General features: G+C 43.4%; 1 protein-coding gene across 7 annotated transcripts; it reads right to left on the reverse strand.

Annotated features, from left to right (window-relative positions):
* Window positions 1-237: 237 nt before the first annotated feature.
* Window positions 238-21,764, reverse strand: SAP130 (Sin3A associated protein 130). Of its 7 annotated transcripts, none has more exons than XM_083615055.1 (21): window positions 21,532-21,764; window positions 19,002-19,119; window positions 18,623-18,858; window positions 17,134-17,292; window positions 16,789-16,900; window positions 15,785-15,909; window positions 14,966-15,090; window positions 14,361-14,511; window positions 13,717-13,807; window positions 12,936-13,040; window positions 12,314-12,455; window positions 10,850-10,968; window positions 9,276-9,578; window positions 8,414-8,588; window positions 6,983-7,087; window positions 5,599-5,957; window positions 4,336-4,584; window positions 3,896-4,021; window positions 3,116-3,219; window positions 2,089-2,202; window positions 238-1,140 (listed from the first exon to the last, which is right to left on the reverse strand). In XM_083615055.1, exons 2-21 carry the CDS (start codon window positions 19,111-19,113, stop codon window positions 982-984), a joined length of 3,171 nt encoding a protein of 1,056 aa, XP_083471181.1. In that variant the 5' UTR covers window positions 19,114-19,119; window positions 21,532-21,764; the 3' UTR covers window positions 238-981. The 7 variants fall into 7 exon arrangements, with proteins under 7 accessions (XP_083471181.1, XP_083471183.1, XP_083471187.1 ...); XM_083615057.1 differs by having other exon boundaries at window positions 4,336-4,581; window positions 21,532-21,745; XM_083615061.1 differs by having other exon boundaries at window positions 3,116-3,216; window positions 4,336-4,581; window positions 21,532-21,740.
* Window positions 21,765-25,933: the final 4,169 nt, after the last annotated feature.

Raw genomic sequence — 25,933 nt, forward strand, 5'->3', positions numbered from 1 at the left:
TTTTGCCATTGTTATATCCTATATGGATATATGGTACTAAGAGAACTGATAGCAGCTTATTACAGAAATAGCAAATGTGGATGAAAATATGTTTAACCTAGATTGCTAAAAGTGTAATTGTTGTCCATATTACCAATCTGTTCTTTTTAAATGTCCTGAACAAAAGCAGCTACTTCCCTATAGTTCTTATCTGGCTTTTCTTTGCTGGGATCTGTAGCACAGAATTAGATGCACCTGTTATTATACAAAATCCTCCAAATCCTTTATTCATGTTTCCAGGATGTCATATAGCACAAATTGTATGTAACACAATGAAGAGCATCACACCAGCTACAGGAAGTACTGTGCTGTATGAGAGTACTTTGAAAACAATATCCCAGAGCACCAACATGGGCACACGCACACACTCCACAACACTACAAATCACTTTGAAATGTATTTTTTTAAAAATAGACAGCTAGAGACTTCAGAACCACTTAAGATTCTAAATGTAGCAGAACCACCAGTGCAAGTGGCACTGGGTTTATGAAGGCTGCTCTAGCCACTGCAAGATCTTAAGGAGCAAAAAACTGAGTTCGCTACGTGGAAGTAGTGTCATCTCCAAACAGTTTCAAGACAGATGGTTCTTGAGGTCTGCTGCAGAATCCATTGTACAAACCTGTGAAGTTATCTCTAAAACTGTAGGATGGAAGGGCGAGGACTGTCTATCACGTTTGCATCAATGGTTCCAATTAATAGGCACTGGCACATCAAGAGGGCTAAACAAAATGTGACTGTGAAGAGTTTAAACAGGGACAAGCCTGAGAAAAATCTTTGTTTCTTTGATAGATCAATAATCATCCCTTAAGGTCATTGGGCTCCAACGTATTCATCCATCGTCCTTCTTACTCAGATGTAGCTCTCTAAAATAAACCCCCAATTAAAAGAGCCTTAACACTGTTCTGTACAACCTTTGTTTCCAGAGTCTTTATACCTCTGGCTCTAGACTTTTTCTTTTCTCTTCAATTTGGATACTTTCTTGACAGTTCCATTCTTATTGAGAAGCTTCAGAACACGCTCTTTGTGATCCAAGACCTTTAGCATGGATTCTCGAGCTTCATTTATTTGATCCATTACGAGCTTACATCTCTGCATATTCCCCTGAAACACAACACAGGACTGATATTAAACAGCTGAATGCCTCATAGGCACACAAGTAATCTTTAAACAACCACATTGAAATGTCAGAGAGTACATGACCTAAAGAATTTTAAAACAAATGAAACAGATGAACAAGTATGTTTCCACTTTCTGCTAATAATAATCTGGGAAATTAGACTCTCTACATCAAATGTATTATGTAAGACATTTGCATTTCAAGACACAGAGTAATAATGGTGAACTTTCAAGGCGAAAGCAACCTCATTTGGACGCAATGCTAAACTTAGTGCTGCTTGGATGAAGCTTGTGCGCTCTCCCACTCCCCTTTCCACTTCTTGCATATCGGCAAGGAGGAGTCATGTCCAAACCTGGATCAACAGTTATTTTTAATTATGGTTTAGTGAAACAAGCCAATTTCAAACCATGGTTGATTAAGTTGGCTTGTTTCCCTAACCATAATTAATATTAATCATAATTTAGAATTTGAATGGAATAATAAACTGCAGTTAATTAAAAATGGGTATCTTCCTTATGGCTGCCACAAAGAGGATGGAGGTTTCTGTGACTAATGGACTAGTTCTTCTTCTTCTCTCTCTGTCTCCCCCCACGTGTCTGTGTCCCCTCACTTTTAGAAATTATATATTATGCTCAGGCTATGAATGATACACGGAACCATGGAACCTGTGAATATCTATTTTCTATTTGTTGTAGTGTTTAAATACATCCCAAATTATTCATTTTTTAAAATAACCATATGTGTGGTTGTTTTTAATATTTTGAGTGGCTATACTAAAATACTGTGTGGTTTGTTTAGTCTGCTTCATTTTCTACTTCCCTCTTTTAACAGTTCTTTGTTTCACATTTAAAAAAACATGTCCCGCTATTTAAATTAAGAAAAAATATCAATTGCAAATCACCAAACTGAAGGAGTGAACAATAAGCCTTTACCTGTATCAGTTCATTTATTCGATGCAAATCATCATCAGTTGCTGCCTTTTTCTTGGGAATGATCCCTTCTTGCAGGGAGGTGAGTCGTTCATACACATCGTGCTCCAGGTTGGTCTATAAAATATTAGAATTTGGCAAGAATACCTAACATTTTCTCACTGTTTCATATCAAGGGCTACATAAGCTATAAAAATTCCATCTGCTCATATAACTGCTTTCAAAAGGTTCACTACTATTTTTCACTGCTGACAGAACAGTGCTCCTCTTCTTAAGGTTACAATGTCATCTTTATTGCAACTGCAGTAGGATGCTCTCTGAAATATGCTTCAAAATGAAGCAGGGCTGTCCCACTTCAGAATGAGGAATTAGGGAAACAGTAACTCCCTATTATATACAAGTAACCGTCATCCAATGCCTGAGAAAGATATCCTTTGAGGTTCTAGTCCTCTTACCATCATCTCTTATACTTAGATCAAAACCTAGTTTCACATGCCATCAGCAGCCCCAGCACTCCTAATTACATACACAATGTAATGTCACATTTCCATAGTACTCCTCATGGCCTTGGGAGCTTGGTGCTAGAATACAAAGCACCTACATCACCCCAACCTGAAACAGAAGCATCCAGGAATGTGGAACAGTGCTGCCTCCTCCAGTCAGCAGCACAATCCCAGACACTTCTTCAGATTTGTGCACCAGAGGGATTTGCCAGTTTTGAGCATCTGTATAAAATGCATCAGTTCTTGTGCCTGAATCAAGCCCTCCACTCATACCTAATATACATATACTCAACTGCAACCTACAACATATCCCTCAATCTTGAAGGGAATCCAATTCCAATAGTCTTATCAATCTGGTGGTAATTTTTAAAAATAATATAAATGCTGTGTGTGTGTGTGTGTGTGTATATGTACGTATGTATGTATATAGTTTTGTATCACCTTTCAGAAAGCTTCCTGGGCTAAGGCTTTTCTTGGAGGAATCTCTTCCTCATTTTATATGAAACTACCCCATTTCCCCCACTTACCAGCTGTAATAGCTGTGCTGCGCAAAGGTGGACCTTCCACCCCTGCGCACGGCAGGATACACCTTTCTGATTAGCGATCTCTTGCAGCATAGCCTTCTTCTCTTCTAGAACAAGAGTCAAATATGAGACACAAGCAAATAATGAGTTTTTAAAAGGTGAAATGTACCTTATTCCTTGAGCTACAAAAGTACTAAGTTTACTGCAGCAGTCATTTGTGTACCTGGTATGTGAAACCTGACCACAGATGTTGGTAGAATGCAGGAACAGGGATCCAGGGTCAGATGTGCAATAATGCAACAGCCAAATTTTGTGATCTGAACAGGGGTGGAGTGGGGCTTGCTTTGAATCTTTGTATTCGAGTGTTGGTAAACTTAGTTTGTCTAATAGCCAGGGACTATATATGTAGAAACCCAAAAGTCAAATTCAATAAATACATAATGCAAAGTAAGCAAGTCTCCTTGCACCCACTTTTCTTGCATAATTCATTTTGCTAGTCAGACACACAGAGAGCAAGCAACTATACGGGGACTATTTCCTGTCAGTTGAGGTTCTCGATTACCTTATGTATAACTAAACCTCAGTAACAATAGGAAAACTGATATGTATTAGCACTGCCTCTGCAGTACAAATATTACAGTGGCTTTAGATGGTGGATATGTTTCTAGGCAATTCGCTGCACATCCTATATTAGAGGTTAAATGTTTGCAAGTAGACACCTGTCTAATATTGTAACACATCTGTTCACCGACCCATGCAAAATGTAATGACAGGAAGACATACCTTTCACTCTGACATCACTATACCGCTGAAAGTGATGGTAGGCAGCTTTCCATGGGTTGCGATAGTGGCGAAGCAGTGTTATGGGTGGCCGAGGACGTACAGGCACATACCTCACACCTTCTTCATCTAAAGCAAGATTGAGAAAAATAACTAAAGCCTCTTTTAAGGTGCTTGCGTTTTGAGCTAGGAAAGAAAATGTGATCCCACAATAGGGCCGGCATACTTTGAATTAGAGATTAATTCAGCTCCAACAGCTCTCCCCCAACCCCAATAATAATCTGCCATGAAAAACTGATCTTTGTGGGGGACAGACGGACCCAAAGTTGATCATTTGTAGCTCAAATTCCTTTTCTAGTGGCAATCTTACATTTTGGGTGGATGGGTATTACTTGGAGAAGACGACCACCAACCAATTATTTAATTTATTTATTTCCATTCACCTATATATTCTTTTGGAGGTGACTTGCGCTTCTCTGCTTTCACCAGCAAGCTTTTGGTAGTGGATTTCTCATCATCAGTGCTATTAGTCTCCATCATATCCCCTTCCTCTGTAGAGATTATGTGCTGCTGCTTTCGTGGTTTTTTCCTTGGAGAGGCACCAGGTGGCAAGTCACTTGAGGGCACTGAAAGGTTGTTGGCCAGCAGTGTAAGAGATGGGGAGACAGTATTTGTAGTCAGTGGAGGAACTGCTGAAAGAGAAGACAGGAAGGGACAAGTTTTAAGAGACTGACAGGTAAAACAAAGGCAGCTTTAGAGCCAACACCCTTGTCTTCCAAAGACTGCAATGCTAGAGACCAGATGCTAACTGCCAGTGCAGTGCCTTTGTAAGAGGAGAACATTATGTTTTTCTAGAGTCCCTCCTCTCAAGGATCTTAGAGCTTTTATATATACTTTCCCCCTGATTTTCTTTTGAATGGTTTGGCCTTACGTCATGAATAAGAGTGAGCAGAGCTAAGCAAACAAAGTCTTTTGTTTCAGTGCTCCCTTTTTTTCTGGGATTATGGTTACTATGACAGCGTTTGGGCTCTTTCAGTTCCTAATAAAGCTGCGAGGCACCTTTAGTGCAATCGATTGGCAGTTTGTTTTTGACATGCAAACTACTACGGCAAAAGTAACTTTCAGGAAATTCCTTAACAAATTGAATTTAAGAGTGAAAGCCTTGAACAGAGACTTCTCACTATAAGGCTGCACAACTGTTCTCTTAGTGTTTACTACAGAGCAGAATTAAGCACTAATGTTTGATCTCTCCACAAACTTTAATAGCAAGTGTACAGTGGTACCTCTGGTTATGATCGCTTCTGGTTACGAACTCTGCTAACCCGGAAGTAGCTGCTCCTGGTTGCGAACTTTGCCCCAGGATGCTAACGGAAATTGCGCAGCAGGAACCCCATTAGTGAAAGCACGCCTCAGGATAAGAATGGTTTCAGCTTAAGAATGGATCTCCGGAACGAATTAAGTTCATAACCAGAGGTACCACTGTATTCTTTTATTTCTACCTGCCATTTTAACTATGCAACTCTTGTAGCTTTCAGTGACATGCTAGCTATGGCCCTGCTCTTAACAACCTCTGAACCTCTTTACTAAAATCAAACAAAATATAATTTAAAATGAAGCTGCTAACAATCTTTCTAATTATTATCTCCTGTGGGGCTTTTGTACCTACTTTGAGCATCTCATTTGTAATTGCTTAAGCAGAAATCTACCTGAGACTGGCCGCATTATATCCATGGGTTCCACTTCCTCTTTTATTTTTATCTCTGGTACAACGGGGCCCAATACTGTAGAGAGGACGCCACCCATGGCTGGTGGAGGTGGAGGAGCTGCCACAATTGTGGTTGAAGTTGGTGCAGCAGCAGGAACAGTTCCTGGAATGGTTGACAGGGCAGCCGTGGGCTGCGAAGGTGGACTAGCTGCTGTGATGATGGTTGGAATGGCAGCTGGTGGCTGCTGGGAAGTGGGGACTGCAATTGGAGGTTGTTCATTGCTCTGAATGGATACTGCCTCCACAGATACAGTCACTGGAGTGGCCATAGACACATGGATTTCTGGTTTTGGCTTGGCACTAGATGAAAGAAAATAAAACAAAAAAAGGAAAAAGTTAGCAGGTTCACTTATTCAAGATCCTACTACCATAACTGTACAGAAATGCAGAGCCTCTGAAAGATTAATTTTGTTCTGGTTCCCCCCCCCCCAGTTTTCTAGAAACATATCTTACAATATGATGACATCACATAAGTAGATGGAAGTCTGGGTTTCCAGAATCTAAGTAGTACAAGCCCACCAGAAATGGTGAAATACAGTCACCAAGTTTAATGCCTTTTCTTCAGAATCTTGACAATACCATGTAAAAACATCAGAAAGCAACAAGCTTAGGGTTCCAGTGCTATATCAAAAAATGAGGTCCGATATGAAAGAGGTTTTTGCATTATGCCTGAATCAGAACCTTTGATTTGTTTCTCCCCAAGAAATCACATTCAGGAAACCAAGAACATTGGCTTCCTGGTCATGTTTTTTTCAAATGCAGAAAGGAACCAGGAGTGCTGGTTTGGACAGAATTTGACAGTAAGCCAGTCAAATTTACATGCTAAAAACCATCAAGATAAGAAAGTACACTGGACCCCATTTTGGACGACACATTTTTGTCTGATCCACTAAGCCGCCTGCTCTGTGGTTTGTTTTCCCACTCAAAGAAGGGGAGAGAAAAACGGGGAATGCTAAAACTGTAGGCAGCATCATATGGCTCATTGGTAAGACTATCTTGCCTAACTATGGCTATGCACAGGCTTATATGTGAACATGGCCAATATGTGCAAATTGTAGTGATCTGAGAAAAAGTAATTCAATACTCTTAAAATAGCTCCCTGTTTTATGTTCCCCAGGTCCTAATCTGCTTGCACAGCTCAGTGATCATCACTGAATATTTCACTGAACTCCCATTTACCCAGAAGTAAGTATGCACCAGCTGTCTCCACAGAGCTTATTATTTTGCAATGGGTAAGAACAGCCAGCATCTCTTTCACCTTTTTTGCCAAGTTAGAATTACAATACTCTGAATGCTTTACATATCTTTTTATTATGAGATCTTACCCAGCTGGTCTTGGCGATCCAGATGCACTCCTCATTGAGCTTTCCACTCGAGCGCCAGATACCTCAGATGGCTGCGGAGGGATGAGGCTTTTCCTAACTGCCAACCTGCAAAATAGCCATGAATATAGTAGTTTCTGAAAAGCAAAACTATTACAATAGTTGCCAAGGGTGCTTAATTTAAAAGTGGCGTACTAATATTCTCTTCTGCTGTATTTATCCTATATAGGCTCCAGCTGGGGGGCTGATTAGAATTGTTCGCTCCAGCAGATTAATGGAATCCAAAAGATTCCTGAATTCGCAGGGAAATTTTCCAAACAGAACAGCTGCTCTCCTGTCAAGACCCTAGTCTTGCTGTGGAAAAGCAAGATGATATAGGCCACTGACACAATTGCACCTAGGGGCCCTCTCCAGTCCTGGTTTCCCAAGAGACTTTGGGCAATGAAACATGTCGGAAAATGGCTAGAGCATAGATTGCTTAAGATGTAAAGCGGGTTTGACCAAACACAGGTGACAGAGCTCTTTCCTTGTAGGTGGTTACGAAACTACAGCTGGTGCAGAATGCTGCTGAACAGCCTGGGTCATGTAACACTAATTCCTAAGGTTCTGCACTGGCTGCTTGTGAGTTACTGGGCCTGATTCAAAGTTCTGCTATTAGCATATAAAGCCCTGAACAACCTGGCACCTAGTTATCTAAAAGAACAGCTCTCCCTATGCTGTCCAACTTGTGCCTTGAAGTCAGCACTGAACTGAGGCCCTGCTTATGGTCTCACACACACATAAAATGCTAGGAGGCTGCTGACATGAGACAAGGCGTTTTCTGTAGTGCTCCCTGCACTGTTGACTCCAGACTATGAAAATTACTTCCTGAAGAAATACAGTTGCCCCCTACAGTGGCAAGTTTTAAGAAATTGCCTGGTCCCTGTGTTGAAGTGTTTTTACTCTTTTATTTTACTGATCTGTTTCTCTGTTTTTAGTTTTGAATTTTTTTAAAAAATACACACATCTCTGTTTTTGTAAGCTGCTTTGAGCTATGTACTGGAGGTAAGGCAGGGTATAAGTCTTCACTAATAAATACATATTCCATGAGTTCTCACATCTTTTACTGGTTCCGTCATAATGTTCAGCATACATAAGATGATTGTTAAACAGAATGCTACAAGGTTGTATCCAACAATATTGTACTGTCGGTGCAAGGACTTTCATCTGTGCAATGAGACTTCTCCCTCTCCCACCCCTGCACACCTGGCCCAAATCTCCTAGAGGAGTGGAGAACCCACAGAAGACATTGGGGGGGGGTGCGGAGGGAGAGGAAATCCCGTCGCGCAGGCACAAATCCTTGCACCAACAGGATGGTTTTATTAGATACGACACTATTTCTTGTACAGTGGCAAGCAGATCGCACATTATCAAAGCAACGGCAATTTTACTCACCCATCTGTAGTGGGTTTCTTCCGGAGAATGCTTGGGCGAGGGGATGAACCCTGGGCTGGTGTACTAGAACTGGCATTCTGACTATGGGTTTGTACCACTGTAGTTGAAGCTGGAGCAGTGTTGAATGTATTGCTGATTGGATTAGCCATAATAGTGGCTCCATCTGCCAAGACCACTGATGGAAGGAACAAAAAGGTTATAGGGAGGTAGCAGAGAAATTTAACCAGAAGCTGTTTCTCTTAAAATAAGAAGTGGGAATGTTGTTCCATTCTATGCTTGCTCAACAAATGCCAAATTTAAGGAGACAGCCATCCAAATCATACTCAGGAGCAGAACCACTGAACTCAATAGACTTAAGTCAATCTTTTTACATTGCTCTACTAAGAGTATAATCAAAATTGGATATCAGGCTTAGTGTTTTAAAACTATCTGCTGCTCAGTTCTACAAACGTTAACTCAAGGTGTTCAATGGGGCTCTCTCAAAAATGTATACACAGGATTAAAACTCTAATTAGCCATAGCTACACAAACTTGATCATATATTTTTGCTAGGAGATATGGAACAGCAGATACTGGTAAACAAAACAAAATGTTTAAGTGACTCTAGCAGTAAACAAAACAAAATGTTTAAGTGACTCTAGCAGTGTGTTTGAGTCAGAAACAGAAATGGCAGTTGTCCACGTTAGTGACAGCCCAAACCTATGCATTTTTAATCATAAACCCCACCAAGATCAACAGAACTTCTAAGTAGGTGTTCATAGTAGTATTGCAGCCATAATTACACGATTAATTAAAAAGCAAACCCCAAGAGGAATAGTTATGGACAATTTTGCTCACAACACAAGCATTCTTGGCTAGTTACCTGATGTCTTGGTTTCAGTTTGTGGCTGTTGAGCACCCATTGGTGCAGTCTGAAGACCCTGTGTGCCAATTGGGGCAGCTGGATGTAGCCCTTGGGTTCCAATTGGCGCAGACTGTATTCCTTGTGCACTGATGGGTGCTGGTTGTATACCCTGTGCACCAATTGGCGCAGACTGGATGCCCTGAATATGACGGGCATGAGATGCATCCACTGTCATCAGCTGCATGGGATTAAGATGAACTGTGGAGGCCACTCCTACTCCAGTCTGAGCTGCTATGGCAGAATTTGGCGCCTGAGCTGAAACTGGAAATACCAAACAATAGACTTAATTACTTCCACACAAAACAGCCAATTTATTATCTTGTGTTGCCAAGCAGCATTGTTAGATTTTGTATTTAAATACTTGTAGTTTATGCACACATCTGTGGTCCTGCTGAAGATGCCAACAGATTAAATAAGATTCATAAGCCAGCCCTTCCAGCATTATGTTTCTACAGCAGCAACACTGGCTTCATAATGCTAAAGCTGAATTATAATAATCCTCATGAGCGCTGCTGAGGTTATATATGCAAAGAAAAAGATCTATTCCAATACTCCAAAGAAAACATATGGCCCTTTCACAGCTAGGGTCTAGCTATAACAAGTTTTCTGATTAGCTGAAGTAATTTAGAAGAGGTTATTACTGGATATTCCAATAGTTTGGAATAGAGCAGCTGAATGCTGTAAACATGGAGCTCATGTAATACAATGGCTGAGAACACAAAGCAGAGACTTGCCAGTTAAACTTTCACCTCAATTGCCAAGTAATTAGAAGTTATTTCACATTGTCAGTCCTGGTTTGGAGAGTTTGCACAAACCACAATTTGCCAATTTAGATTTAACAGCAAACCCCTGTTTCCAAAAACAACAGGACACCCAAGAGAAGGGTGGAAGAGGACTGTCAGGAGGATTTTTGTTATTGTTTGTAGCAGTAGCCATTGTAATACAAATCACAAGAAACAAACAAGTCAATTTGAGAGTAATTACAAAATACCAATTTTTCAGAACAGCAAATCACCAAAACTTAAAAACTGCAGAATTCCCCAAATAATTTAGATTAAAAATTCCCCTTGGCAGTCACTATGTTTGGGGGTCAAAAAAGACCGTATGTGGTAGCCACCAAAGTAGTTCTGTTGGCACAAAGAGCTCTAGCTGTGCAATGGTATTTCCTCTCCTTCTCGGCCCCCTGTTCACCCCCCTGTATTTTCTGGGGATTCCCCCAATTCTCCTGAGCAGATTTGGAGAGGGCACAGGGAAGAGGAGAGGGAAAGGAAAACCCACTGCGAAGCCAGAAGTTTTTAGCAAAATAACTAACATCCTTTGCTGATCTGCTTCATCATTATCTTGACTTGAGCAAGCTTTGCAGAGAGGGATTTTTAACTATTTAAATATTAAATTTGCCAGATAACCTTTGCTTGTTTCCCAAAGTACTTTGGAACCCCACTTTGAACTTAAAAAAGAAAAGTTTATGCAGAAAGCTCATTTATGTAGCTGCTCTAAAACTCTTCTGTAAATCAAACTTTGAGATTCCTTACCAGGATATTGGCGTATAGTGGATACAGAGCTGGTAATTGGTGTGTAAGTGTGGGCAGCCAAAGGGTAAGGAGGTGGATATGTTGGTAAGAAGTACTGGAATTGAACAGGTACTGACTGTCTAGAGGAATGAAGATAAATTAAATGTTAGACACAACAGTATAATTGTAGCCTTCAAATGAACTGTAGCAGTCATTGTTAATTAACCTTTGTTGCAATGCAATCGACTGTCCTGGTCTGCTAGCTTCTTTGTGGGCCATCACATTTACCTACTTGGAAGGACACCCAAAAAGCTTCCAAATTCAAACCCTCTCTCTATACCAGGGGTCTGCAACCTTTAAGACAAAAAGAGCCACTTGGACCCGTTTCCGAAGAAAAAACAACTGGGAGCCGCAAAACTCGTCATGATAAAAATAACTTTTTTGTCACTTTTTTATTATTTCTTTGTTTGACCCCTCAGAATTACTCCTCCTCATAGAAATAAACGTTAAATTAACAAGTTACCTTTTTGTGTGTGTGTGTGTTCTTCATTCCCCTTCAAAACAGTGACCAGCGTACATGCCCCCTTTCAATGCAATGACCAGCGTAAGTGCCCCTTACAATGTAGCGGGCGGGCGGGAAGGTGACGTCGGGACGGTGCGTGACTAACGCACGCACCGCCCCCATGCAACGTCACAGCCAGTACAGCGCCTGCCACAGTGGGGAGTGTCGGGGCGCACAATGCGCCTCCTCCCCTCGCTAGTATCTGCCCCAGAGCCACGGCAAAGGTGTAAAAGAGCCACATGTGGCTCCGGAGCCGCAGGTTGCAGACCCCTGCTCTATACCCTGACAATGTTGAACAGTATAATTCAATAAAGAGTAAACAGAAGAAGTGAAGTGAAAGAGTTTCTACATTTGCACATACTTCATGTCACTATGTAGTCTGTTTGTAAAACATGTATACACCTGACACTATTTCCACTTCTTAACAATGCAGCTCTTTTCCCTTCATGTATAGCTGCCCTGAAATGCAGGAGAATGCAGAATTTGACATGCAGCATTATTTGCTCCTCAAGAACCTGACAATTCCCTGAATCCACACCCTTTTAAACAAACTGTAGAATTTGAAGAGCACTGTCCATAACTCACAGAACTGGAAGCATAAATTGTGGCTTGGTTACCTAGATGTCTTTTCAGCCCGATTGGTTCAAATCAATCCAAAATCACAAGCGCTTCTTTCATCAGAAATATGCAAAGTCTTAGCGGGCGCAATCCTATGCACATCTATTCAGAAACAATCTTACCAAGTTCAACTGGGCTTACTCTCAGATATGTGTGCGCATAGGATTAGCTTTGGATACTGAAGTTAACTGAGAGATCAAAACACATTTCATTATATTTTTGCAGATGTCCTCACGTATAACATACATGCAATATAACCAAGATGATTAAGTACCTATCCTATGTGAGTAAATTCGTTCAGTTACCTGTTATCATTTCTAGCTTCCATGGCAACTGGGTTTGGAGATGCCCGGTGCCCAGATATAGGAATGAGATTACTCCTCTCTGCAGTGTAATCAGACTGGATGCGAGGGGAAGTGTGCGTAATTTGCTGTGGGACTACTTTAGCTGTACAGTGAAAAAAGACATCCCAGTTATTCACAAAGTAAACTGTAGTAGATTCATACTAGGAAACAGATACTGATTGTTCCTTTGCTGGAGCAAGATGCACTCCCAACCTCCATTCAACTGGTGGGTAGGAGGAGCATGGCTTGCTCAAGGAGGGGAACCTGCTTCTCCTGCCCAGAACTACTGTTTGAAGCCACCCAGTGCGGCTACTTTTCACCTTTAACAAGACGGGTGGAAAGGAGCAGCGCAGGGAGGGTTGCAAAGCACAGGGCTGACAACACCCGTTGTGCTGTAGTTCTCAAGCTTGGAAACCCCACACAAGGGGTTTCAGCAGGTAGGTGGGACCAGACACCTGTCAAAGTTGCCCTGTGGGAAGCAAAGAAGTTTCCTCACCCCTGATGTACCTAGTCCATTCTGCCCCAGCAGAAAATAAAATGATAGATCAAAGGACAATGAAGCTCAGAACTAATGCTCTCTTACCGACAGGGATGTTTGAGGTGGTCACAGCCGTTGCATGGGAGGAGTGTGAGGGCATAGTCACTGTGACAATTGTACTTGTAGGTGCTTGAGTGTGGGATACAGAACCTGAAAGGAAGAAAGGTGCACACACAATTAAAACATTCTTCAGAGTCTGTGCCTTTGACAGAAAATGTATATCACTTCTAAGCTGGGAAATTTCTGTTGCTCCTTGTAGAACAGCTAGACCCCTAGCCTGCTCCTGCAGTAACTGGGGTAGTGTTTTCCATGTGTGCCTAGCCTCCAAAATCACATGTTAAAATCATATACTAATTTTATTGCACAACCCAATAATTATGAGAAATAAAGGGCTTTTTTTTAACAGGGTAAAGGTAAAGGGACCCCTGACCATTAGGTCCAGTCGTGACCGACTCTGGGGTTGCGGCGCTCATCTCGCTCTATAGGCCGAGGGAGCCAGCATTTGTCTGCAGACAGCTTCCGGGTCATGTGGCCAGCATGACTAAGCTGCTTCTGGTGAACCAGAGCAGCGCACGGAAACGCCGTTTACCTTCCTGCTGGAGCAGTACCTATTTATCTACTTGCAGAAGCTGGGACCGAACAACGGGAGCTCACCCCGTCGCGGGGATTCGAACCGCCAACCTTCTGATTGGCAAGCCCTAGGCTCTGTGGTTTAGACCACAGCGCCACCTGCGTCCTTTAGCAGGATACTTCAACCCTAATAACTGGCTTTTGTATTTGTACATAAAAATTTGTACATAAAAAATGCTGAGCTGTAGATACTCACCAGCTGTAGTTGCCGAAGGAATGGTATTGGTTGCTAAAATAGGGGCCACAGTTGCTGCTGCCACTGGAGCACCAGTACTAAATATTGTTTTCTGCAGGGGGGAAAAAGTTGTCTGTCAAGAAACCATGATTGGCATATTTCGGCATCTTGGAACAGAGATGGCACGTCCCCCAATCTGATGCTTTACAAAGGAGCGGGAGTAGATGGGCTCCCATTGTTGGTCTAAGTGACCAGCTCACGAGAGTCCCCAAGCTAGCTAGACTATCAGCCACAGCACAGCAGGATGCCATGAACCAACAGGGCTTTTTAAGCCTCTTACAGCAACACCAGAGGACTGAGCAAAAGAAAGATGCTAGGTATATCAAACACCAAGTAGAAAAGCAGCAGCCTAGAAGAGGAAAGGAAGGGTAGACTTGCTTGGCAGATTAAAGAAAGCAAGGAGGCAGACTGTGTTCCCGAAAGGAAAAAAGCTCCAGACTTAGGAATGGAGGATTGTGGGTTGGAAGTTTCCCAACCCCTGTCCAGGCCAACAATATGTTTCATGCTATGTCATGAAACCTCATTCAACTACCTTATAAAACCATATGGTAAAAGTCAGACAACAACATGGAAGAAACTGCGCTGATCTCACTTATAATATTTACCTGAGCCATGGTGTGAAGCTGCTGTTTCTGTGTTCCTATGGCTGGATGGGACGGCAGGGTAATTCTGGTTGCTGTATCTCGTGGCTGTGCAGGGCGCTGAATACTGATAGGTGCAGAAGGTGGGTGCTGCTGAATTGACAATGTTGGCCGGCTGGAAAAGACAACCTAAGGTTCTTTTTCTGAAAGCACTTAACAGTCCGTCGACTCATTTTATGAAGAGACACCACAATGGAGCTTAGAATGGCTTCTTACTGTGCATTACATGAATTAATGCACCAACAGCATTTCTTCTGGACAGTTCAATCAATGCTGTTTCACATTATATGGCCACCATGTGAAAGGGTGCTTAGCTGCATAGCAAGATACTGCACACAGAATGGCTCCTTTCATGGAGCAGCTGCCTAGGGAGGCCGTTTGAAGCAGCTCCCATTAGATGGCCATATTGTGTAAAGTGGCCCTCAGTTAAATCACCGAATGTACCTTTTTTTATTTAAGAAAGCAATCCCAAGAAACATTTACTAGGGAGTAAGCTCCACTGAGCACAGAGTGACTCACTTCCAAATAAACGTATCTATGATTATACTGTTAATGGATGTAGTGGTTACCTGAGGGTAGCTTCTGTGGCATGTGTTGTCGTTGTTGTAATAACGGGTGATTGGGCCCTCGTGGCCGACACTGTTGCTACTACAGCAGGAGGGATGGTACTTGAAGTTGTCACAGGAGGCCGGGACTGTGGTAGGTAAGGAAAAAGTATTACATTAGAGCTTTCAACCAATAATTTAAAAAAATTATTCACTGCCTAAATGTAAAGAAATTACACATAGCAAAACTTTGTAAAAATGGACCTCTGAGTCTCCTAAGGGTCAGATAATTTGATTGCCAGACACATTTTTCTCCCTTAGCAATATGTAGATCATTTTTGTAAACATATTATAAAGAAAAACTGTTGGCAACCTTACAAACTAGGAACTATTTTACATATGCACAGAGCTTGGCATGGTAGGCTCCACAACTGTGCTTGCACCACAATGAGCTCCCTGCTGCCTTGCTCATCTCCCTTAATAACTGGCAGCGAAGTGCAGCACTGGGAAGTCAGGAAAGCAATGCAGCCCCACCTGTGCCAGCCACTACTGCACACAAATGGAGCTAAAAGCCAACCAACCATCAACAACAGGGCTTCAAACAAAATGGAAACCTCTTAACTGGGGGAGTTAATCTGAAGTTCACTCTTTGGATAATATTATTAGTTTGCTCACTTTACAGGTTTTTTAAATCTTGGCCTGCAATGCTGAAGAATTTGAGTCACAAGAACCAGTTGTCAGATTTCACAGTTCATTTAACGATGTAAGTGGTTTCCCACTTAAGAAAAGCCCAAAAGTATCTGAAAGCAACAACAACAATCATACTGCACAATTGTCACCTGCCTGGATAGGTTGATGAATGATGTGCTGAACTGCTGGTTGAGCTGTCGCTGCATTTGGCAACTGTGAAGCTGGCCTCAGGACAGTTGTCACTTTAGAACTGGACATCACAGCAGCAGCTGCTGCACCTGAGGAAAATACCATGTAAAACTGAGACCACCATTAAGACAGTCCACTTTTCAAAAAGTGTTAGAGCAGCCACGACTCTTTATACATGACACAAAGAATTAAGAGTGCTATTAGTAGTGCTGGCTAAACAAAGCAATTTGCATAAAATAAAGAAAAAGTGGTAACATCAACCAGGGTTGTATAGTTGCAATATCCCTCAGCTGCATAAACCATCGAGAGAATAGGCTGTGGAGCTGTATGCTCCCTCCTCCCTTCAGATGCATGAAGTTTCTCCAGCTGGCTTGAACTGCAGATTATTTTACAGGGATATTGAATTGAGCCTAATCTCTTGAACAGGACTTGAAGTCAATTTGTCAACCCTGGTATATAAACAATCTGGCTCATCTGAACTGCAGTTGACACCAGTATTAATGTTAACTGCAGTTAGAGATGGTGGATTTGCCCAGATTGTAGACGGCATGTGATCCACAGCATATCCTAAAAAAGGGGCAGCCAACATGGTGTCCTCCAAATGTTGCTGGACTACAACTCCCATCAACCCTGCCCACTGGTTGAGCTGTTGGCCTTGCTGGCTATGGATGAGATTTGTAGTCAACAATGTCTGAAGGACACCACATTGGCTACCCGTCCTAAAACATATGTGGGGTGGTGTTGTTTTTTTTAAAAAAGGATCAGCACACCATATTCTACTGTAACCCTAATTATACCCTACACTTTCCCAAGACCAAGAAGCTAAAAATAGTTACTTTAGATTGCAGCCATTATCTTTATAGCTACTCTACCAAGGTATTGACGCATGCATTAACCACAGTATAAACATTGTCCAGAATAAGTTTATTAACATAATACTTTCTTGGGATGATTGATTCTGTAAGTACCTCGAGGTAAGTGAGATGCTCCAATGTGTAATGGTGGTCCAGGAGCACTACTTCGGATTATTGACATCTGAACATTGGTTGTCATGATATGGTGCACATTGCTGGGATGTCCCTGCAGACAGTAACAGATTGTGTGTGGGGAAATCGTCTAGATGTAATTTACAAGAAAGGCTTCATATACAACCACACACTACAGTTAAGCCGTTTGAAAGTACAGGTTAGATATGAATTATTATGGTAGGAGATACAAACCAAGACTGTGGCTACTGTGGTTCACAGTGCTTCATTTGCTTTCCATGACTTTAAACAAACAAAAAAGTTACTTTAGAAGAAGAAAATGATTACCTGTTGTCCACTGATTGTTGCTACGGGAATAGCAGAGGCCTGTGGGATGCTGCTCTCCATTGTTACAGTAACTTGCCCTGGGACTTTGGTGGGGCAGGAGAGAGGAGAGGGTGGAGCTGGTGCAATAGGGCGGCTAGGGATGGTAGGCTTCAGGGGAGGCTGCAAAGAACATAAAGATACAACTACTGGTTCTTAGAAATTTGTGGCAACAGAACAAATAAAAATAACACAAGTATGCACCAGTTATCTTACCCTGAGGGGAAAAGAAAACCTGTAACAAACTTACTGGTAGCCACAATCTAATTAAATTATTCTGAATTTTTCTATACACATTATTCCTCAGAAGAGAATCATATGAAAAGATGAATCTTTGTGCAATAATATTGCTTTCTTAAGATCAAGTAACTAGTACAAAAAGCTTTAATCTCGGAGACAGCTACTGGGAGTTAGCACACAAATAATTATACAGACAGAAAGACATACCCCATCAACCAATTTCCTTGAAACTTTTTGTAATCCTGCTCTCTCCCGCTTAACAAAAATTAGGTCCAGGGTTTGAAATTATGCAACTCCCTACTGGTTGCGCTGGAACAGAGACAGTCAACTCTCAAAACCTGTGGGGCTGTGTTTTCTCTAAGCCAAACTGTTTAGGATTAGGATTACCAATGATTATCATTTCACTACCAGCCTCTGTGTACGGGGAAGATGATGCAAGGGACAAGATGCCTCTTTCCAATTAACTACGGTGAACCTCTTCCTCCTCCGACCGTTCTTATTCATGCATGGCAAAGAGAAGCCTTCAGCAACTGGTACCCTCCAGATGTTTTGTACCACAACTTCCATTAGCCCCAGCCAGCACAGATGACAATTAGAATGCTCTTGCAAGGGCATGACCAGTGTGCCCAGCAATTTTTAGGAAGAATTTAGTAGCATTTTAAAGAGATGGGCAGTAGGATATTTTGACTGAGTTTTTCATAGATCCACAGAGTCGAAAAGGACCTGAAAACATCACATAGACCCCCTGCTAATGCAGAAAATTAGCTGCTATAGCATAACTGTTAGCTTACCAGCCTCTGCTTTAAAACATCTAACAAGGAGGGTCCACCATCTTCGGAGGCACAGTTTGTACCAATGGGGAGCATTTCCTTGTAATTTCACCCTATTGGTTCAAGTCCTACCCCTCTGGCATAACAGAAAACATATTTGCTCCATCACTGTGAACATCCACATGTACTAGTCCAGTCCCTTGTCAGACTGCCTTCAATGGTAAAGGTTTCAGTAGATTTTTTTAGAAAGCATCAGATAACAGTATTCAACCTTCTCTGTCCCAGAGAATCAAAGGCAGTTGCAATATAGAAACAAGTACATGCTAAAATGAAGAGAAAGTTGTGCTTAAACTTAAATCTAGCCTGAGCTAACTTTGCCATTGCATTAAATTAATGCTATTAAATACCCCTATTCCATACTTGAAAAACAATGCTCTCATTACCTTCATAAGACCTTCAGAAAAAGAAAGTGGCACTGCTGGAGCTAAATGTGCTGGAGGAGCTGCTACTGTAACTGGCACACCAGATTGTACCGTATGGTGCTGAGTCAACATTTGCACCTGCGGATATGGCCGGACTACCACTGTTTCCTGCTTCTCTTCACGGGACTGCAGAGAGCCACCAGGGACCACATGATCTCTGGGAGCAACTTCCATTTCTCGGCTGGGTTCATCACTCACTAAATAGAAAAATGTATGACATTTTAGAAAGAAAACAGGACTAGAAACAGGCAAGGCACAGGAATGCTATATTTGATTTCTATGGAACTTACTTCCAAAAAAGTATACTGAAGTCTTAGTAGAAATCCTGTAGTTGCCTTACCTGTAGTTGTTGGGTTTATCAATCCAGTAGATCCACCGGTAGAGATCGGAGGAGGAGCTGGTCCTAGACTTGCAGGAGGAGGTCCTGAACGGGGAAACTGCTGAGAACTCATTTCCACCTATGGAACACACAGAATTACAAATAATTCATACATCCACATTACTGAAGCCCTTGTTACTGAGGAATCCCAGCAAATTCAGTTAGGTTACATATGTTTGCACAGAGTAGCTACTGACAAATTATATGCAAGCTCTCCATCTGGTTAAAATCCAAAATACAAACAGTTCAACCAAGTTCAATAACTTAATAAACAAATGTTGGTGCGTTAATATACTGAAATATAAAAATAGTAACACAGGTTCAAGTGACAACCACCACGTGCAAATAATAAAGTAGCAATACATAGGCCTGGCACAAATCCAATGTTTACAGTGCCAACTTATGTTTGCTCAGAAATAAGTCCCACTGTGTTCAATGAATCTTACTCCCAGAACTGTGTACAGAGGATATTAACCTTTCAACATTTTGACGTTAGGACTTCTCTACTAACTATCTGAAAAAAATTCAGGGCTATAATTAACTTATGAAATTAAGACTCAATATTAGCATTAGTAATATCGGTAAGTAACAGTTGCTATGCAAACATCTGTGTAAGACACCTACGGTATATCAAAGTATTTTAATCATGTACTGAACATCAATTAAACATACCATCAACTACACAAAACAAATATAGTTTAAAGATTATAGACCAGGGCAGAAATGCCTTAAATAAATGAAATGATAGATGTAATTATCTCGTACTTTGTAAATGGCTATAATTCTCTATACTCTTTCCTCATGCAGTTCCAAAGGAGGTGAGGCTGGTATTAAATACTAAAACTATATTGAAAGATTGCACATGTACACATGACAGTAAAGGTAATGATGAGCAACACAGCTGTCACACACAGGTACCCAAATGCAGTCAGAAAGACTTAGCTAATTCTGTGCAACAGCTGAGCAAGCTACATAGAAACACTGAAAGTGACTATAAATGTAAAACCAGACCACTGATCTAATTATATCAGCATTGCTTACTTTACTGTCTCGTTTCCAAGATCTCAGGCAGAGGGCTTCCAAGCAACTCAAAACTTCTACACAAACTACTATATACTTCTGTTGACAGCAGCCATGCAGAAACCAGAGGAAGTGTTCAACTACGCAGAACAATACATCTACACTGAACAGCTAAGCATCTGCTGTGTACACTTACCAGAGAGAAAGCCCCACTTAACAAAGAACTTATTCCCGAATAAGCAAATCTTGGGCTGCATAATGGAGTGTTAGGCGTTGGATCCTGACATCAGTACAGTAATCACATAAACCAGTTCTGAACTCCAGCTCCCATCAGTGACAGCTGAAATGGCCAATTAGCAGGAGTGATGGGAGATAAAGTCAAACTGCACCTGGATGGTAGCAAGCTAGGGAAGACTAAATCTGTCTTCACATCCTTCACGATCATAACTTCTACATCACCATCAACTCCAAAACCACTTTATGACACCGCAAGACAAATGTATTTCATGTGTTCGTCTCCCTCTTTTAACATCAATTGCAGGCAACACCTACAGTATCTCAAATACCTGCTTGGCAGCAGAACGCAGCTAGCATGAAGTCATCAGGGGTAATGACTGCACGTGCACAGTGCGAGATCTAGGGGAATCCAGGAGCAGCTCCTTATTCGGGGATGCTCTCTTTCCCCCTTGTTCTGGGAAACAAGCCTAATACCTCGCCCCACCCCACCCCACGACCCTAAACTGCGCTGGTCGTGGAAGGGCCACTACGATCAATACGATTATAACAGCGCCGCTTGCAACAGCTGGGCCGGCTCACCCGCCCTCAAACCCGCCGCTTCCAACTTTTGGCTTCCGAGACAGGCGCGATCGGGCCGAGTTCGGTGCGGAATCTTGAAGGGAGAAGCCAGCACTCAGCAGCGGAGACGCCGCAGCGCGCAGCACAAGGCGGCAAAGGGAGCAGCGCCCGTCGCCGGTCAGGGGCAGCTCCCGAGGCCCCTCCCCTTTCGCTCGCTTTGGGCGGAGCTCTCCTCTCGGCATAAGCTCCGCCCACTAGAGCATGCGCGAAGCCCGCCCCCCTCCGCGGGCAGCCAATGGGAACCCCTCACTTCCCCATGGCGAGCCAGCCCAGCGTAGAAGGCAGCACAACCTGCCAACCAATGGGAAAGCCCGCACAGGCTAGGCCTGACTACCAATGGGAACACAGGTAATGGCTAATCAGGAGTAGCCAGGGCCCGCCTCCCTTCCCTCCCTGATCACTATGTGAAACAGACGCGCAGGGCCAGGGACCCGGATGTTCAGCGAGAATAAAAAGGCTGCGGCGGCCGCCGCGAACGCCCCGAGCAGCCGCCGTGAGTGAGGAGGACTCGGGCGCGCATCTCGAGTAACTCTCGGCGGGGCTTGGCCAGAGGGAGCGGCGCCTCTCCCTGGCGCCCCGCGCCCAGAACGAGCCCTCCACTCGCCCGCCGAGTTACCTGCAGCCGAGGGGGCGGCGGAGCCTCTCGGAGTAGCCTCCGGAGCCGCTTCTTTCGCCGACGCTGAGGGGGCTCAGTCGGGAGTGTTGCTTCCGCTGCCGCAGCAAAGCATCCCCTCCCCCCTTTCGATTGATTGGGTCTCGCCTAGTCCTGCCCACAGCGGTGATAATTTCTCCTCGCTGGGCGCGTCGATTGGCTGAGGCGGCGCTTGCGCAGAGGCTCCTGGGGGCTGTAGTTCGAGAACTCAGCGTCGCCCATAGATAACGCCGCGAGAGGTTGGGGGAAGCGAGAGGGCCCCGATTGGCCGTCTGAAAGGAGGCGGGACGGTCGTTTAGCTGCCTCCGCCTACCAAGATTAGGATTGGTCGGCTTTCTTCGGAGCGCTTTAGTAAATGGCTTCTAGATGGAGAACGGGACGGTCCGCTGCTTGGTGAGATGGCGGGAAACCGACCTGGAAGCTGTCAGTTCCTTTCCCCGCTCCCACTTCCGAACCCAAGCTAAGAAAACAATGCCCTGAAGCCGCATTGCTCCCGCTCTGCCTTACATTTACCTGCCTGACCCTTAATAAAAAGGTTTATTATTGTCCCGTTGCTGTGATCTCTTGTTATTCTAAAACACACAAGTTCTCTGTATTTTAGCAGCATCTCATTCACTGGTTATGAACGGCTAATAATAATATTGTAATACATGTAATATAATGGACACGCGTGGACTGTTGCACTATTGCAGTCAACACTGGGCTGTCATATACAAGGGAAGGGCCTTCAGGGTCCCTAGTGCAGCCTGTGGCACTCTTATACTCACGGGAGTATATTGCAATGCCAGTACAGTCTCAGAGAAAGCCGGGGTGGCGCGCAGGGTCAGATCCCTGCTCAATGGTGAAGCTCTATAAACTAATTTCCATATTCTACCTCACAAAGTTGCTGTAGGAATAAATTGGGGAGATGTACACCACTTTGCGCTCCTTGGAAGAACGTAATAAATACTGAACCAGCTTCAGCCCAGTAAATGGTTCCTTAGGGCAGGGAAGTTCTGTTGCGCCAGAAGCGGTTTTGTCATGCTGGCGTCATGACCCGGAAAGCTGTCTGGACAAATGTCGGCTCCCTCGGCCTAAAGTGAGATGAGCGCCGCACCCCATAGTTGCCTTCGACTGGACTTAACTGTCCAGGGGTCATTTACTTTTTTACCTTTACATAATTTTTTTTGTATGCTGCCTTTCTGCAGTTAGAGCCATGCTCAAGGTGCCTTACAACGTGAACAAATACATAACTACAACATAACAAAAGTAGTCATAATCAACAAATCATTAGAAAATACACAACCAAACTGAACAATTTCCACATAAATCACAATATCTAAAATAAATATACAAAAAAGCAACAGCAACAACCTCCTGCAACAAAAACAAACTCCAAACACCCCAGCCCAAGAATCTGTGCAGGAGTAGGCAAAGGACCAGGTCATTCAGGATTCACAGCCAAGATGGACTGCATGCCTTAGCATCCACATCCTTATTTTAAACCACCAGCAGCAGTTTTAAGGAGGGTGCAGAGTATATGATCTGCCAACACTTCTGCTGATGGGGAAGAATGTGAAATGGGATGGTGGAGGTGGCCATTCCTTTATGAAAAAAGGAGACTTGTCTGAAGCAACACTGGCTGGCAGGATTGGGAGGGATAGGTGGTGTTGCACGTGAGAGGATTTTAGATATGGAGCTGGTGGGGAGTCTCAGATGGTGGAAAGTTGTTGAATATATATGGATGTTCAAGTTCAGAGAAGGGGAGGTGGTGATGTGGGCAATGCTGGTGTACGAATATTGGCAAGCAATATTAGAATGACAATGGGTACTATTAGATATTGATATGTGAACCACCTGAGACATCCGGGTATAGTACAGTATATAAATTAAATAAATAAAATAATAATAATAACAATTGGCTATCCAGATTTGGTGGCTAAATGACCAACAGTCCACACTGCATATCATATTATATGATCTACAAGGTTTTTCATTTTTTGTCACCTATCAGTAGGCATTCTATCAGGTTGAAGCAAAATGAGCAATGGGAAGCAGGTCAACTCCACTGGATCTTCTGAGAGACTAGCTCCTTTCGGTTTCAGTTTGAACAGCCTTATTGTAACCTTATGAGGCTTTGCCATCAGGTGGGAAAAAGTATTGCGCCCGGGAAAGGGAGATGGGAGTCAACAGACACTCAAGGAATAGTTTCGGGGGAAAAGCTTTATTTCTACCATCCATGAACTGGTAGAAGGAGCAAGTGTGATAGTTCACAAACAAGCACGAGTTCACAGCCATTTGCACAGAGTATATATTCCCCTTCCAGTTCCCTCCCCTTTCTCCTCCTCTTCAAGAGCCCTGCCCCATGTTGAGTTCCCCTGAGCATGAACAGAAAGCTTCTATCTTTGGGATTCTTGGGACTCTTGGCACCCTTCCCAGGAAAAGGGGGTGAGAAGCCAAGGGGGGGGGTTGAGGAGCCTTGTGGTTCAGTATGTCAAAGATGTTGCAACTGAATGAGATAAAAGTCAGTTCTCAGGCTTGCTCTGAACAGAGCCTATTCATTAGCCTTTTTGAAGCTCTTTCGTACTGATAAAAGTAACGGTTTGCCCTTGCCACAGCATCTTGTGAGAAAACAGAGGAAAACTTTAGCTGTGGATTTTTTTAGAAGACAAGAAATGAATTTTGGACAGTTTTGAGGCCTGGTTGGGGGGGGTGACTTCGGGCCTAGGTGGGGTCACCTGTCCTCACCTCCTTCATTATGACTTTTGTAACTTACGAAATGGTGCTTGAATTTATTTGTTTTTTCTTCTTTGGCATCATGCATTTTAAACGGTAAGGCAGGAATTGTCTTGTGATTGTTTTTTTTTATTATTATTGAACTGTAAGGCACTGTGGGAGTCTTTGTACCTGAATAAGGGAATGAAAGTGTTAAAGAAAACACAGTGCTATTTTTCTAGAAAAATAGGTGCTGGAACTCACCATGAATACCTCCCTCATTCTCTTAGAATGGCAATGGTGCCCGCCTGAGAGGTGCTGGAACTGAGTTCCAGTAAGTTTCCCCTGAAAAAAGTCCTGAGAAAAATTATAAATAAATAACCACTGATCCTACTTCCAGTGTTCCTTGCTGTCATTGCCACTCACTTACTTCCCCACTTGGGTGGGTGAGTAATTGGCTGCCTTTTGGGGGCATATCTCGCTCAAGAGGGCTCACATTATAATAAACCTATGATACAGGGTGAGTCTTTTAAAAGAGGCCCTGTGGAACATGTGTACTCTGTATCCACGGGGCCTCTTTTAAAGGACTCACCCTTTAAGCAAGGGCTGGATATAGCAGGAAGTTGGGGCAGCAAGGGGACGAAGAGGAGACACTACCACAGATGGTGTCCTGTCAAAAAATTAGTTCACAGAAGTTGGTAGTCCCACTGAATAAATCTTGCTGAGGGTTCTGCCACTTGAAAACCTGGGACTGGCTTTGAATATATGGGTGATGCTTGGATTGGTTTAGACCAGATTACTTTCCACAGCTGGGGAAGGATAGGAGATGGAATCAAGTATCCTGGAAAAGGGTGCAGTTGGGCAGAAGATCCCAACTGAAGTGATTGATCTCATTTCTATTAAAGGACTCTCAAGTCTTGCAGGTTTTTAAACTGGGGTCAGGAAACAATGTTGCTGCTATTAGGAGCCTAGAACAGGGATGCGAAGGAAACGTGAGGCTCTTCAGATGCTGCTGCACTCAAGACTCCTATAATGGCTGGAGCCCAGGCACGAGGACGTTGGGCGCTTGTCGTCTCAACCACCTTTGGAGAACAGGTGCCTCCTCCACGATGCAGAACTATGAAAGTGCAGAGCGGCACTGGAGTCTGGCAAGGGCTCGGGTGGAAGACTTCCTGCCTGGTCCTAAAGACGATCTTCCTAGGGCTGGAGCCTGTACAGTACTATCTAACGCTAGTCGAGTTACCCTGAAACGAAAAAGCCACAAGTCTCTTGCAGCGGACTGCTTCGCGAAATAGCCTGTAGCTCTTTGTGCGTGTGCGTATTTGTGTGTAGGGTGAGGAAATAATACTAATACAGTAATAATAATAATTCAGTGGCGAGGTGGAAGCGGGAGATGCTATTATGTCGGCAGACAATAAAGCGGGAAGGGTAGGGTGCAGCTTCACGGTACCGTCGGTTGCGTGCCCGCCTGCTTACAGTTTGTGTTCCGCTTCGTGATGGGAACAGCGCCCCTGCTGGGCGACTGGAGCGTCGCCTGGAGCGGGACTTTGTTTGCCCATAGCCAAAATGGCGCCGCGGGCGTCAAGGGCTGCTCCCAGACTGGTTCCTCCGTAGGGCAAAGAGCCGCTTCACCGCGGCTCTTCCTGGTAGCCGGCGAGGGGCCGGAACCGGA

The sequence above is a fragment of the Podarcis filfolensis genome, assembly GCF_964270895.1.
Source record: "Podarcis filfolensis genome assembly, chromosome: 5".
Taxonomy (NCBI): domain Eukaryota; kingdom Metazoa; phylum Chordata; class Lepidosauria; order Squamata; family Lacertidae; genus Podarcis; species Podarcis filfolensis.